At 37.5% G+C, this 17,078-nt stretch overlaps 1 protein-coding gene and 1 pseudogene across 1 annotated transcript; both read left to right on the forward strand.

Moving 5' to 3' along the window:
• Positions 1 to 1,800: 1,800 nt before the first annotated feature.
• On the forward strand, positions 1,801 to 2,754 carry LOC135361654 (olfactory receptor 11G2-like). Its single transcript, XM_064571745.1, has one exon. It carries the CDS (start codon positions 1,804 to 1,806, stop codon positions 2,752 to 2,754), a length of 951 nt encoding a protein of 316 aa, XP_064427815.1. The 5' UTR covers positions 1,801 to 1,803.
• A 12,621-nt stretch (positions 2,755 to 15,375) lies between these two features.
• Positions 15,376 to 16,344, forward strand: LOC123842122 (olfactory receptor 11H6-like; annotated as a pseudogene).
• The last annotated feature ends 734 nt before the right edge of the window (positions 16,345 to 17,078 follow it).

The following is a 17,078-nucleotide window of genomic DNA, read 5'->3' on the forward strand; positions in this document are numbered from 1 at the left end:
TATCCCTTTAAGATATACATAAGTATTATTTACAGCAAGAGGCCTGGGGATTTTGTGTAAAAATGTGTAACTAATAAATTACTAGAGGTGGATGGATGATGAATTTTGTTGCTTGTTTAAGAGAGAAAATATAACAAATCTCTGATTCCACTGATATCATATCTAACTCATATATTGCTCTCAGTTTTACTAATTTAATATGCTTTGGTTTTATGTGAAACAACTTCCTTTAATGACAAAACCATTCAGTATCTGTGTGCTGTTTCTTGCATTTGTAGGATCTTGTTTGGATTATGACATAATACATTTAGTATTCCCAAGAAATGCTGTAACAGGAGACACAAACAGGGTGAGTATTGATGCTGATTTGATATACCACTGTAGTGTCCCATTGTCGGTCAAAATATTAACTAAGATGGCTTAGAGTAGGATACCAATGTATTAAGACACAGTCCAGAATAAAAAGGACAAAAATAAATGAGTTTTAAAAATTCAATTGAATGAGTTATGAAGATAACCACTAAGACCTGTTAGGCATATAAGTGAGCCTTTTCATCAATAAAAGAATGCAGCAGAATAATTTGTGGGCATCCCATAGAGTATTTTAGAAACTTAAGAATATCAATTGCCTCTTACATTATGTTTTTTCTCTCTTTGCTTCTGTATATTTTGTCCTCACTATACACATTTAAGTACAATTTAAATGTAGTTAACTTAAAGGCACTCTATTTTTCACTTCTAGCGAATGGCCAAGATTCAGTAGTTCCCTACCTTGCTGTTTCTATGTAAGATTACATATAATTCTTTCTCAGATACAACAACCTCAGCTGAGAAAATCATACTATTATTCAGGATAAAAATCCTAAATAATCTTTTAAAAAAAAATCTTACCATACAATAACAACAGATCAAGGGAGAATCTTTGTCTTCCAGGATGGGGGAAAAAAAAAAAAAAAAAACCTCTTATATTTGGAGAAATTCTGGTACATGCCTTCCACTGCCACCTGATACAATATGGTTTCTATGGGAAACAAATAGACTGAACTGCCAAGTTGCATTCAGACTTGATACAGCCTACGTAGTGCCATGGGCAATGAGTATACATAAACAGCAGTCCTTCCACCTTAGATGCCAAATGTGATAGCCAAGAGTAGGTTTCTAAGGAAATAAGACATACAGAAGTTAAGCTGTGATTCAATAACAACAAACTAGGAGTAATTTTAGGTGCCAAAATGTAAGCCTCTTCCTAATGCTGTGGAGCTGAATCCAACAGGCTGGATAGAGAGAAAGCATTTTTTACAGAGCAAACATGTCTGGTCATATAATGAACCATCTAATGAACTAGAGAGCTGTTTTAGTCATCACTTTATAATATCATAAACAAGAACAAAAAGGAATATTCCCTGTGCCCTTTCACTGTATCTCAGTGAGACATTTTGAGATGTCTTAATATAAGTAGTACTTGATTTGGTATTCTTATCAATATTACTAATTACAACAAATTAATTTTACATTATACTTTAGAAAGAAATTTCAATTTTGCACTCCTAATATGTAATCCAGTATCCTGCCCTATTTAATGATTGCCCCACACCATGTTTGTATTTATATTATTATTTACATCTCATCAAAATGAAATCATACTCTTGGGGCACAGGTTATGATGATCAGAGCTTTGTTGCGTTAACAGAAACCTCACTGTTTATTACTTTATCAAAAAAAAAGAATCTCGTGTCTTCAAGAAGAACCAGCATACTCCATTCAAGTGCAATAACCTAGTCATCTCCATGTCTTCCAAAACCAATGAATGTGTCCAGCACAGAAACCAACTCTGTTAGCCACTTCATCCTCATGGGCTTTCCCTCAAGCCCAGAAATGCAGCTCCTCTACTCTGGGCTCTTCTCAGTAGTCTACGCCCTGACTCTGATGGGGAACGCAGCCATTGTCTGTTCTGTGTTGTGGTACCGGCGGCTTCACACCCCCATGTACATCTTCTTGGGAAATTTCTCTCTCCTGGAAATATGTTATGTCACCACGACTGTCCCTAACATGTTGGCCAATTTCCTGTCCACAAACAAGTCTATCTCCTTTGTGAGCTGTTTCACACAGTTCTACTTTTTCTTCTCGTTTGGGTGTGATGAGGGCTTCTTCCTTTGCATCATGGCCTTTGACAGGTACCTTGCCATCTGTCGTCCTCTATATTACCCATGCATCATGACTAAACAGCTGTACAATGGCCTTGTCATCTTCGGATGGTCATGTGGGTTCATCCTCTTCCTAATCCCAGTTGTTCTCATTTCACGGCTGCCCTACTGTGGCCCAAATACCATCAACCATTTTCTGTGTGATCCTGTCCCATTGATGTTGCTGTCCTGTTCTGAAGACACCACCACTCGGTTCATCTACTCTACTTTCAATGCTATTTTCATGATTGGCACCTTTCTCTTTATTCTTTGCTCCTATGCTCTGGTGATTGTGGCTGTGCTACGGATGCCTTCAGCAGCAAGCAAACACAAGGTTTTCTCCACTTGTGCTTCTCATTTAGCGGTTGTCACCCTGTTTTATGGCTCCGTCATGGTGATGTATGTTAGTCCTGGATCAGGACACCCAGTGCAAGTGCAGAAAATTGTGACCTTATTTTATTCTGTGATAACACCACTCTTCAATCCTCTAATTTATAGCCTCAGGAACAAGGAGATAAAGACTGCCCTAAGGAAAGTCTTTGGGACTGAAATGCCTGTCCATAAAATATAAATCAGAAGTCAGAGTGAACCAAGTTCCACCACAGTCTATCTTAATAAAATATGAGCAAGATAATTTTCTAGAGAATTCAATAATTTTGGTTAGGGAACTGTTACAGTAAAGCCCACCACCATCTTAAATATCTCACTACATGATGGAGTTTTCTTTAATAAATAAAACTGTCTTAGTCTCTTCAACAATTGCTGTTGGGAAAATTGGACAGCCACATGCAGAAGAATGAAGCCAGACTACTTTCTTACACAATACACAAAAATAAACTCAAAATGGATGAAGTACCTAAATGTGAGACAGGAATCTATCCAAATCCTAGAGGAGAACACAGGCAGTAACCTCTTTGACCTTGGCCACAGCAACTTCTTGCTAGATATGCCTCCAAAGGCAAGGGAAACAAAAGCAAAAATGAACTTTTGGGACTTCATCAGGATAAAAAGCTTATGCACAGCAAAGGAAATAATCAACAAAACTAAAAGTCAACCTATAGAATGGGAGAAGATATTCACAATGATATATCAGATAAAGGGCTAGTATCCAAAATCTATAAAGAACTTATCAAACTCAACATCCAAAAAACAAATAGTCCAGTCAAGAAATGGGCAGAAGATATGAAGAGACATTTCTGCAAAGAAGACATCCAAATGGCCAACAGACACATTTAAAAAATGCATCACTTGTCATCAGGGAAATAAAATTCAAAATCACAATGAGATACCACCTCACACCAGTCAGAATGGCTAAAATTAACAACTTAGGAAACAACAGATGTTGGTGAGGATGCAGAGAAAGGGGAACCTTATTATACTGCTGGTGGGAATGCAAACTGGTGCAGTCACTCTGGAAAACAGTATGGTAGTTCTCCAAAAAGAGGGCACTCGTGATGAACACTGAGTGTTGTATGTAAGTAATGAATCATTGAATTCTACTCCAGAAACCAATATTGCACTATATGTTAACTAACAAAATTTAGATTAAAAAAGAACAACAAAAAATAAAAACAGTTTAACTGACACTAGATTTGCAGCAAAGGGAGTTAAATCCTAACTAACGTTTGGCCCTTTATATTTAGCATCTATCTTAATCCTCCTGGAGATAAACAATAGTCACAAAATTCCTAATTCTTATTTTGAGTTTTCTCTGATCTACTACTTAACATGCATCTAAGGCTATTAGTTTGTTTTGTTAAAATCCTTAGAGTAAAATCATGCATCATTCTTTGGAGTTAGAGTGATAAGATCACACCTGCAAGGTTGGACTTTCTCATACAGAAATCCTTCCTTTTAGTCAGTACCTATCAGTCAAGGAGAGTTTGTTTATACTGTTAATCCCTGAACAAGTTTATGACCTATGTTACACCCTTCTATATTGCTCTAATTCTGAAATACAAAATGGATTTATACTTCCTAAGAAACTCAGCTATATAAGAAGAGTTCAGTTTTCTTAAGATAGTTTTCTTTTTTTTTTTTTTTAACATTAAGCAGGTAATTTTTTAAAATTTTTATTTAAATTCAATTTAGCTAAAATATAGTGTATTATTAGTTTCAGGGTAGAATTTAGTGATTCATCAGTTGTATATAATACTCAGTGCTCATTACATCCAGTACCCTCCTTAATGCCCATTACCTAGTTGCCCTATCCCCCCCCTCCTCCCCTCCAGCAACTCTCAGTTTGTTTCCAACAGTTAAGAGTCTCTTATGGGGGCACGTGGGTGGCTCAGTTGGTTAAGTAACTGCCTTCGGCTCAGGTCATGATCCTAGGGTCCTGGAATTAAGCCCTGCATCAGGCTCCTTGCTCAGCAGGGAGCCTGCTTTTCCTTCTCCCTTTACCCGCTACTCCGCCTGCTTGTGTTCTCTCTCTCTCTGTGTCAAATAAATAAATAAATAAATAAATAGTCTTTTTTTTTAAAAAAAGAGTCTCTTATGGTTTACCTTCTCTGCTCTCCTCTTATTTTATTTTTCTATCCCCTCCCCTATGTTCATCTGTTTTGTTTCTTAAATTCCACATGAGTGAAATCATATGACATTTGTCTTTCTCTGACTGATTTATTTCGCTTGGCATAATACCCTCTAGCTACATTCATGCCATTGCAAATAGCAAGATTTCATTCTTTTTGATGGCTGAGTAATATTCCATTGTATGTAATTATATTGATGGCTGAGTAATATTCCATTGTATGTATTTATATGGATGGCTGAGTAATATTCCATTGTATGTGTGTATGTATATATGTATATACCACATCTTTATCCATTCATCACTAATTGACTGTTTTTAGAACTATACTTTATTTCAGTATTTTTGTTGTGTGGTGTATTTAAGTATTATCCAAAATTCCTCTAAAGATCATATCTTATCTTCTTAAATACATAATTGCAATTTTTGATTTGAATATACATCTTATTTTAACCCTTAGCCATCTATTTTTTCAAGTCTAACTTTCTAAAATGTAATAAAAGACAGTAGGGAAATAAGACGCACTTATGGTGCTACATTTATAGCCTTCAGAAAGTCATCCCTTTCACAAAGTGAAGTGTAACTGTAACTGGACATCCTTCAGGAAAGAACCAAGGATTTGAGGTTGCTTGGACTTAGAGGGGCAGGATTTCTGGGGATTTCATAACAAAAGAGACATTTTCTTTGTTCTTTTTCACAGAAGCAAAGTGAATTGAGTGGCTGAGCAGATGCCTGGACAAATTACTGATATAGGGAAAAAACCTTAATTAAGAACTTATTTAGGGGCACCTGGGTGGCTCAGTCAGTTAAGTGTCGCCTTTGGCTCAGGTCATGATCCCAGCGTCTGCCTGCTTCTCCCTCTGCCTGTCACTCCCCCTGCCTGTGCACTCTCTCTCTCTGCCAACTAAATAAATAAAAATCTTAAAAAAAAATAACTTATTCTGAAATATCTTTAATATAGGTATAAGATGGTAATATTGTTCTGATTATTTTAATTATGATTCCTCTCTGGGTGCTTATGGCTTATTCATTCTGTGGTCATCAGTATTTCTTAGTAGGTTGGGAAAAGAAATGAATCTGTGTGGTAATTAATAAAATATACTGTTGATTCTTTCTAAAGGTGTGTGGTTTCTGCATTTGTAACCAACTTGGAGGTAACGATTAACAGGCTCTTTACATATCAGACTTCCCATATCCCAGAAAAACTTTCACCTGCTATTTCAGGCTGCTACCACTTATGGAATGAAATCCAACTTAATTCGTAACTTTTGCTGAATTCGGGATTTTATAAATTAAGAATATTTTGATAATAAAATTTGAATTTTTTTTCTGATTTGTCTATTTAAGAGATGAACTATCTATAAGGATACAAATAAAAGTCTATCCTACTCAATAGATAATTTCTGGTCTTCATAATTTCCCCTCACTCCCCTTGACCACTATCTAAAAGTTACATTTTCTTCAAACTATATAATAAATTCTTACCTCCTCAAATACAGAGGATAGCCTTTCAGCCCACTTCATTTATTTCAATAATATGCACTATTTGAGCATTTATCAGCTGCTAGTCACACAGAGATAAATTACTTATAAATATCATCTCCAAATTTTCCAAAATATCTTTCAAGGAATAATCCATGTGAAGTTAATAGAAAAGGGTGGGGAGGGGTCTATTTAATTTAAAAAAAAAAGTCCTATGGGCACCTGGGTGGCTCAGTTGGTTAAGCATCTGCCTTTGGGTCAGGTCATGATCCCAGGGTCCTGGGATTGAGCCCTGCGTCCAGCTCCCTGGTCAGTGGGGAAACTGCTTCTCCCTCTGCCCCTCCCCCTGCTCATGCTTGCACACATGTGTGCTCTCTCTGAAATAAATAAAATCTTTAAAAGACAAAATGATTCTCTCTCCCTCTCCTTCTGCCCCTCTCCCCCAAAAAAGTCCTATATTTTAAAAAAGAAAGTAATAGGTTATGCCAAATTAAGCATATTCATGAAGACTTCAAGAACATCATAAGCATTATGAATCACCAAAATAAATATTTTAGGATGGAGCTTTATCCAATTTTGACAGGATAACTTCCTTTTCCCTAATATCACCTTATTGAGACTATTCCACTGAATATGTTTTGGGAATAGTCACCTCATCTATTATATACAAAAACCCTCTGGAGTTGTTATTATCCATGCCATATTTTTAAAAATTGGAAAACTGCAAATGGAAAGATATATCATGCTCATGGATAAGAAGAATTAATAATGTTAAAATATCCATACTATCCAAAACAATCTACAAATTCAGTGCAATTCCTATCAAAACACCAACAGCATTTTTCACAAAACTAGAACAAATAATCCTAAGATTTGTATGGAATCACAAAAGACCTTGAATAGCCAAAGCAATCTTGAAAAAGAATGAAGCTGGTGGTATCCCAGTCCCAGATTTCAAAATATACTACAAAGCTCTAGTAATCAAAACACTGGCACAAACACTGACACCTAGATGAATGAGACAAAATAGAGTCCAGAAATAAAGCCCATACTTATGTGGTCAATTAATCTATGACAAAGGAGACATGAATATACAGTAAGAAAAAGAGCTTTTTCAATAAATGGTGTTGGGGAAACTAGACAGCTACGTACAAAAAAATGAAACTGGACCACTTTCTTACACCATACACAAAATAAACTCAAAATGGATTAAAGACCTAAATGTGCAACCAAAACCATAAAACTCCTAAAAGAAAACATAGGCAGTAATTTCTTGGATATCAGCCTTAGCAACATATTTAAGGATGTATCTCCTGAGGCAAGGGAAACAAAAGCAAAAATAAACTGTTTTATGGGACCAAAATAAAAAGCTCATGGACTGCAAAGGGAACCATCAGCAAAGCAAAAAGGCAACCTAGTCAATTTAAGAAGATATTTGCAAATGATTGTTCAATAAGAAGTTAATATCCAAAATATATAAAGAACTCATACAACTCAACACCAAAAAAAAAAAAATCCTATTTAAAAATGGACATAAGACCTGAGTAGATATTTTTCCAAAGAAGACATACAGATGGACAACAGACACATGAAAAGATGCTCAACATCACTCATTATTAGGGAAATGCAAATCAAACCAGAATTAGATTTCACCTTATACCTGTCAGAATGGCTAAAATCAAAAATAGAAGAAATAATAAGTGCTGATAAGGATGTGGAGCAAAGAACCCTCATACACTGTTGGTAGGAATGTAAATTAGTACAGACACTATGAAAAATAGTGTGTAGTTTCCTCAGAAAATTAATAAGAGAAATACCATATGATCCAGTAATTCTACTACTGGGTATTTACCCAAAGAATGAAAATGCTAATTCGAAAAGATATATGCACCCCTATGTTTACTGCAGCATTATTTATAATAGTCAAGATATGGAAGCAACTTAAGTGTCCATAGATAGACAAATGGATAAGGAAGATGTGGTATATATAAACAATGGAGTATTATGCCACCATAAAAAAGGATGAGATCATGCCATTTCTGACAATGTGGATAGACCTAGAGGGTATTATGCTAACCAAAATAAGTCAGAATGAAAAAGACAAATACCATATGATTTCATTTATACATGGAATTTAAAAAAAACGAATAAGCAAAAAAGCAAAAAGCAGAATCAGACCTATAAATACAGGGAACAAACTGATAGTTTCCAGAGGGCGGTGGGAAGATGGGCAAAATGGGTGAAGGGGAGTGGGAGATACAGGCTTCCAGTTATGGAATGAATAAGTCACAGGAATAAAAGGCACAGCATAAGAAATATAGTCAATGATATTTAATAGTGTTGCATGGTGACAGATGGTAGCTACCTTTCTGGTGTGGATAGCATAGTATATAAACTTGTCGAATCACTATGTTGTAGAGCTGAAACTAACGTAATGTTGTGTGTCAAATATACTCAAATTTAAAAAAACGAAACAAAACAAAACAAAAAACACAAATTCAATTAGGAAATGACCAAGTATGCATATTTGGCCACTTCTCTCTCTTTCACCCGAATTCCACAGGAGACATAGCAACACTCAGAGTCTTTATATATGGCCTCTGGAAGGCTGTACAAAGATGGGAACATAAATACCCTGGGCTGTACTGACTAAAGCAAAGCCCGGCCCCAGAGCCCTTGGGACTTAGCTGCCATAACTTCGGCAACATCTCACTTGACAAAAAGAGGGCCTGAGAAGATGAGATTTACCCCAGGTGCACCACTTCCTACCAATGCCTTTCAGGCCCAGAGCTGATTTCTTCCCAGAGTTTGAATCCAAACACCTCATCAGGACCTGGTTTCCCTTGGATACTCCTAACTTAAGCAGCGACTTCCAGGCCCAAAGTATATTTCCTCTTGAGCAGCAAAATGTCCTGTTTGGCTTTAGTTTAGCTTTATCCTGGGATATCCAAACTGGCATTAAAACTCTGAGATATCCAAACCCAGAACTTTACTGTATGTGCTCAACTACATACTGACAGGTTGAATAAGACCAATGAGACATGGAGCTCACTGGCAACATCAGAGAGCCTCTGTTGCTATGGCACCAACTCCAGGAAGAAAACACAAAGAAATGGAATCAGAATGTGGAAAGAAAAGAGAGAAAAACATAATAATCATAATCATAATCACACTGAAGAGTGATAGAAAAACATATAGGTTCAAGCTTACATTTGAGGAATTTATCTGAAACTGAAACATCTAGAAAATTTCAATTTTGGGGCTGTCTGAACTGATTGTGGATCAGGCTGTCCTTCTGTGTAGGTAAAACAGTTCTCTCCTCTCATTTTTCCTTTATCTTATTAGTTCTTTAATAAATACTTATTGCACACACAAAAGAATAACAAAATAAATGGAAAATAAAGATTGTACCAAAGAGTTTAGACATCGATCATCAATGTGACAAAAGCTCAACAGAAGATTTTCAAAAGCCAAGTCATTGAGGGAGGAGGTTAAAAAGGAGTCTCCAAGTGCAATATGAAAGCATTAGTGGGTTGAAGACTTCCAGATACATCAGTGGTACTTCCAAAATGGAAAAATTAGAGTATTCTTAAGTTAGCACCAGAAGAAAAAGAGGAAGTAAAACCAGCTATTAATGCTACTCAGAAATATTTGTCCCAAGTTACTTTCTGCAGGGAATGTTGAACACTGAACAGAGTTGAGTGGGATATTTCTTTTTATTATGTCATGTTAATCAGCATACATTACCTCATTAGTTTTTGATGCAGAGTTCCATGATTCATTTTTTGCCTCTAACACCCAGTGCTCCATGCAGAACGTGCCCTCTTTAATACCCATCACCAGGCTAACCCATCCTCCCATCCCCCTCCCCTCTAGAACCCTCGGTTTGTTTTTCAGAGTCCATCATCTTTGAGTGGGATATTTCCACTCTTGCTGCCTTTCTCAGCTTGGATTACAGACATTCTGGCCAGTTCCTGCCACCTCACACCTGTGTGCTAAAATGACTAAAGCTTAGAGAAGAGAGAAGTTACCTAACACAAGCTACAGAGTGTCTAACACAAGAAGGTGACATCTGAAACTGGCCTGACTCCTATCTTCCTATGAATCATGCCCAGGAAGTCACATGTACCTCATTGTCAGTGTAGGACTATCATGTATCTGCTTAACCAGCAATGAATGAAAAGGATATAAAGTGTTCCCCTTGCACAGGGTTCCTTGCTGGAACTTTTGCCAAAGTAGCTCATTACCCTAAAAGCTCTCTGTGGGCAATGATTGTTTTGAATAAATCTTTGTTCACAATAGGCACTCATTTTTCAATGAAATTCATTATACCAAGATAAACAGCAAGTTAAACCATAGACGGCAGCTTCTGAACAACCTGGTCAAGTTACTGTTTGAAGTAAAAATATTTTTAAAGAAAAGAAGCAAAAAAAATAATAATTTTTTAAGAGACATTTATTTTAGAGAGAGAGCGAACACGCACACGAGCAAGTGGGGGGAAGGCCAGAGGGAGAGAATCTTAAGCAGACCCCCTCCTGAGCATGGAGCCTGATGATCCCATGACCCATGAGATCATGACCTGAGCAGAAACCAAGAGTCGGACACTTAACTGACTGAGCCACCCAGGTGCCCCAGTAATAATAATGTTAATAGCAGTTTTCCAGTGTGGCTAAAAAGCATAACAATGACCAAGAAAGAGTAACAGTTTGAAGCTATAGGCAGATTAAATATAATTTTTCACTACAGGCATCCTATTTGTGGAAAGGGAATAAACCAAGTTGAATTACAGCCAAATATAAACTCTTACACTCTGTGGGTTTCTGTTTAATCATTTTAAGTGGTAAGACTGTCTTCCAAAGAATTTTATGAGTATGATATATTAGATAATGCCTGTGAAATCTGTTGACACAGTAATCAGCACATAGCAGGTACTAAAACTGTCATCTAGGCATGATATAAAGCTAGATAGAGTGTTTATATCCATTGGGACAGGAGGAAGATAATTTTAAAATCTAAAGAGACATAGAATCCTCAGGGTTGAGGCCATAAGAGGAGCCTCTGAATGTTAAGTGAAACTCCAGGTTTTCCTACTGTCAAAGCCTGAAAGCCACTGGATGGTTCCAGTGGGCATCAGTTCCTGTGGCCGTGAGGCTGCAGGGGGAGTAGAGACAAATTCTAACAGCACTACACTCAGTGATAAAGATGGGCAGGGTAGTTTCTTCTAGTGGATGACTGGGGAGATACTCGAGATTTGGGGATTTGTTAAAGTGAACTTAAATGTCATCTGAAGAAACACGTAGGAGGGAAAGGGAACTCCAGGAGCTTTGAGACAACTGGTGACATCCTCTATGAGGCTGGTTTTTAAAATCCAGAACCAGTCTGGAGGTGTCAGGTGAGCAGCAAACCAGAAGGGTCATTATTAGGTGACAGTCTCACTAATGGATTCAGGGAGGCCCTTCCACCTTTGAGCTCATCCCTGGAAGTAAAACCCACTTGGGGATTGATTGATGCACTGTGATTGTCTCTGCTGCTCCTGAGGGGAGGCCTCCAGGGACAGTGTGTGGCCAGAAAGAGACGCATAATAAAATGAATGGAGAGTTTCCTGACAGCCTACTCCTTTTTGTTTAACAGCTAAAGAGACTCCTTTGTGAGGCTCAAACTGTGAGAGTGTGCCACAAGGAATCCAAAATCCTGCATACCTCGGCCCTCTAAGAGGTTACATGTGTGAACCCCTCGACTGCTACAAAAAATATTGCTACAGAAAAAAACTGTAATATTGCTACTGAAAAAAGGCTGTGAATTTTCTTTTGTATTTTTATCTATAAATATATTTTATATTTTAGAGAAAGTATGTATAATAATATATAATTTTTTTAACAAAGCCTTCATTCTTCTCTGCAGGGCATCTCAAATGTCTATCCAGAATATATTTGTTTAAAAATCTCATCGGGAATATCTGAGCTGCCACTTCAGCTTTGCATTATAGTCCAGATAAAAAGATGACAGAAGGCAGTGGGCTTCATATCACTTCAGAGGAGATAAAGTATTTCTAAGTAGTGGATATTTATTTTCATTAAGTACAATTAAGATTTAAGAATGCCTATATCTGCAGAGAAAGGAAAAATCAACAGGTAGTCCAAAATAGATCCTACAATGACCCAAGGCAGGAAGAGAAGGACTTAAAACATGAGGCAGGAATAGAAGGATTCTCAAAGACGAAGAAGTCTGCTCCTGAACTGAGAAAGGAAGGAAGAGCATTCACAGTAGTTCCAAGTTTTACTACAGATAAGAATTTGAAAGAAAACTTTCTTTCTCTTTCTGGACATTTTCTTTCCTCTTCCCTCAAACTTTGTTTCACAACCACTCATTTAAGAGCCACCCTCAAAATATCAAAGGTGGCTTCTCAAAGGCTCCTTATTCTTTCCTTAACTGTGAGGTGAGTTTACACTGATTCTAACCAAGAGTGAAAGGAGTAATTCTCATCCAAATAAAACCACCTCGAAATACACCTTCCTTACACTCTTGTTCTTACGATGTTTCTTTGCCCTATTTATATGCAGTCTTACCCCCCCCATTGTCAGTTTCACTGTATAAGTAAAATTATGGTCACACTAAAGAGTGTGGGGGCACATACTATATACTTAAGTTAAATTTCAAATATAGAAAATTTAGGTTGTCTAGTTCTGGGTTAAAGCATCATACCATCCCTTACAATCACTGAATTTCCAGCCCATAGCCTCCTTCAGTGAGCCCACAATCTTGGAGTTATGGTTTATAGTTTTTCCCATTTCAGTTCACCAGTCTGTTTGTATGCCATGTTTGCTCTCTGAAGGATCACAGTAATCCTCTCATATTTGGTATCCCTTTGGTATTTAGTGGAAACTGCTGTCCTAGAAGATACCTGCCTCACCATCTTAGCTGAAATACCTGATGTAAACTATTGAGAGAGAGTATGAGAAATATATAAATAATCTTCCCTATTGTATACAGCTCATCTTAACACAGCCTTCCTGAGGCTAATCCTCCACATACACAAGTGTAAATTTGATATAGGCAAGTCTCATGTGAACAAATTGCATCAAAAACAATAAGGAAATACAGCTAATATATACACAGCTTACAGCCATGTAGAAAAAAAGGTTGGGTTTTAGAATCGACATACTCAGAGGGACAATAAAATTCAATGCTGCATTTAGAAATGTGAAAACGCTTGTTTGTTTTAAGGCTCTAGAACTGGAGACGAGAGAGCAGAATTTAATGAGATAATGAACATTAAGTGACTGTCACAATAAATACTTAATGCATGGCAGTGGTTGTTGTTACACTTACTATTTTAGAAGTCAAATGTGTTTTAAAGAAAGTGTCCCAAAGTGGGTTCATGTCATAAAAGATACCAAGAATTAGGACAGAGTGCAGGTCAAAGAGGAATGGAGGATTTAAGATAGTGATTTCCAGCTTTGACTTGTAGCCTTATTAAAGTTATTCTTCATTATTTATAATAATGGGAATCTGGTTTAAGGAGGGAAAGCTATAATACATGTACAATATACTTTTGCAGCCATCTGAGAAAAATAGGGTCCACAATAACCAAGTTTATGGGAAAAGGTCTGAACTAATGTCCAAACACCTAAGTTTTAGATGTGTTTCTTCCATCAAAAGTCACCTGATCCTGATATGAGGAATTCTTAATTGCAGGAAACAAACTGAGTGTTGTTGGAGTGGGGGGTGGGGTGGGAGGGATGGGGTGACTGGGTGATAGACATTGGGGAGGGTATGTGCTCTGGTAAGCACTGTGAATTGTGCAAGACTGTTGAATCTCAGATCTGTACCTCTGAAACAAATAATGCAATATATGTTAAGAAAAAAAAAGAAGAAGAAGAAGGTAGCGGGAGGGGAAGAATGAAGCGGGGGAAATCGGAGGGGTAGACGAGCCATGAGAGACGATGGACTCTGAAGAACAAACAGGGTTCTAGAGGGGAGGGGGGTGGGAGGATGGGTTAGCCTGGTGGTGGGTATCGAAGGGGGCACATTCTGCATGGAGCACTGGGTGTTATGCACAAACAATGAATCATGGAACACTTCATCTAAAACTAATGATGTAATGTATGGGGATTAACATAAGAATAAAATAAAATAAAAAAAACTATCTGAAACATTAAAAAAAAAAGTCAGCTGATCTTGGATCAGTCTAACCTCTCTGGTTTTGGTTTCTGTGATATGAGGAAATTGAGCTTGATAATGTGTGAGATCCCTTCTGACACTAACATTCTACACTGGTGTGTTTCTCTCACAGTTTTAGAATTAAATACATGCTTTTGTTCCTTTTTTATTGTCTTTTTACATAAGACAATTCATCACCATGTAGTAACAAGATGATGAGGCATCTGAGCTGAGAAACGTGTTCCTCCATCTGCCTCCATCTATTTTTCTATTTGAGAACTAGGATCTCCTAATAAAGGAGTGAAGCCAACTTGGGTCCTCTTGGTATCAAAATAGCTGTTGCTCAGCAAGTAGAAGTTAAATACAGGTATAAGAAGCTAATAGGTATGTTAACTAACTGGAATTAGAATAAAAAACTAAAAAAAAAAAAAAAACACTAATAGGTACTTGCTAGAATGGAATTTGTGGCAGTGTCTTCAGCACCCTGCTTCAGTCAACAGAATTATTCAGGACAGATCTCCTGACAATATTATGTTACTGACAACATAGTAAGATGCTCTTTTTGTACTGACCTAGTTCAATTTCAGGTTATATTGAAACTTGGATTTTTTCTTAAAATTTTCCAAAATACTATACAAAATTTTCTTTTCAGCAAGAAGAAATATAAGGATATGATTATGTATATTATGAAAAAATATATATCAAAAAAGAATTAATTTAAATGCAAATGGAGAAAAACTGTTTGGACTCGCTGTTACATGATGCCAGTGAAATTTATGCTGTGAAAATGAAGACTGAGTGGGGGCTGTGGGAGCATACCAGGTTCTCCCAGAATCCTGATCTCACTGGACTAAGCCAGATCCTGGGAAGGAAATTATTGAATTCAGAACCATATAGAGCCTTTTCACAAAAGTGCATTAAAGGAGTATATAGAAGTCAGAAGAAATAAAAATAACTTTTAAAGAGATGGAAAATGACTAATATAATGATCCTTATTGCTCATTCCCTTCATAGATTAGGAGAATGAACATCTCAGAAGCCAGCAATATCTCTGGGTCTGTGAGTGAGTTCATTCTCCTGGGCTTCCCATGCCGCAGGGAGACATCCAGATCCTCCTCTTTGTCATCTTCTCCCTCATTACCTTCTGATTCTCATGGGGAACACATCCATCATCTGTGCCGTGTGGTCAAGCCGGAAACTCCACACACCCATGTACATCCTCCTGGCCAACTTCTCTTTCCTGGAGATCTACTATGTCAGTTCTGATGTGCCCAAAATGTTGGCCAACATCATCTTCCAGACCAAGAGCATCTCCTTTGCTGGCTGCCTGCTCCAGTTCTACTTCTTCTTCTCCATGAGTGCTGCTGAAGGCTACTTTCTGTCTGCAATGTCCTTTGATCGGTTCCTTGCTATCTGTCGACCTCTACATTACCCCACCATCATGACTCACCATCTATGTGCCCAATTAGTGGTTTCCTGTGGGGTAGGTGGCTTTCTATCCATACTGATACCTGCAATTCTTATGTCCCGGGTGCCCTTCTGTGGCCCTAACATCATTGACCATTTTTTCTGTGACCTGGGACCACTGCTGGCTCTGTCCTGTGCTCCAGTTCCCAAAACTACTCTAACTTGTGCTACTGTAAGCTCTCTTATTATCTTCATCACCTTCCTCTACATCCTTGGGTCCTATACCTTAGTTTTGCCAGCCGTCCTTCAGGTCTCAGCTGGCTCAAGTAGGAACAAAGCTTTTCCACATGTGCCTCACATTTCTTGGTGGTTTCCCTGTTCTATGGCTCAGTGATGGTGATGTATGTGAGTCCAGGCTCCAGGAGCCATCCTGGGACACAGAAATTTGTGACCTTGTTTTACTGCATGGCAACCCCATTCTTTAATCCTCTGATTTACAGCCTTTGGAACAAAGATATGAAAGATGCACTCAAGAAAGTCCTGGGAGCACCATCAAATGAAATTTCTAAAAATAAAGAGAAATGATATAAATTTTCCTATCATTCTCTCAGGAATACCGAATTTCTCCCACAGAGGGGAGAAAACTATCTTCTGGGCATATTTGAGTGTTTGATTCCTTGCTCTCATGAAAGTGTGACTCGTTACACACAAAGAACCTTCATCCTGTCTCAAAAGCAAATACCCACAGTCTTAGAGGTCTATTGTGGAAAGTTCTGTACAGTTTTCGTTCATCAATGTGTCATTTCTCTGTTTTGGTCATTTTTTGAAGTCTGACAGCTAATGTAATCAAGTTGATAAGTACAAAGCTAACACTTGTATCTTGGCTTTTATCCTACTACTATTTTTTGTGTTTCAAATTTATCACTATTTCTTCCTTTCCAATTACAGATTTTTCTATAATGAAATATAGCATCTACTCATTGCACTAACAAAAATTCAATTCTTTGATTTGTAAGATCAAGGACCCAATATCTGTCACTGAAACAGTAGTGTTTTTTCATTTGTGTTCTCTTTATTACCAAGCATTGGTAAATTGTCCAGGGTGTGCAGCAAATGAAAATGGGAAATGATATGTTTGCTTCTTACAGAAAATTCTTAGCCCAGTTTTGAAGAGGATACATAGAAAAGCATGCACACATTCACATATGCCAAATCATTAAGCATTCCTTACCCAGACCTGGGTTTCAGCACCTTCTAAGCTTTGGGTAGAGGAACATTTACTGGTGCAGAAAATAGGCATGAGAAACCAGGGAACAGAC

Source organism: Mirounga angustirostris, unplaced genomic scaffold (genome assembly GCF_029215605.1).
Source record: "Mirounga angustirostris isolate CCGP_5_RB_7025 unplaced genomic scaffold, mMirAng1.0.hap1 SCAF_9, whole genome shotgun sequence".
Lineage (NCBI taxonomy): Eukaryota > Metazoa > Chordata > Mammalia > Carnivora > Phocidae > Mirounga > Mirounga angustirostris.

Bases quoted from the DNA above. Each gene is read 5' to 3' on its own strand.
- LOC135361654 (XM_064571745.1), top strand. From the start codon at position 1,804: ATGAATGTGTCCAGCACAGAAACCAACTCTGTTAGCCACTTCATCCTC.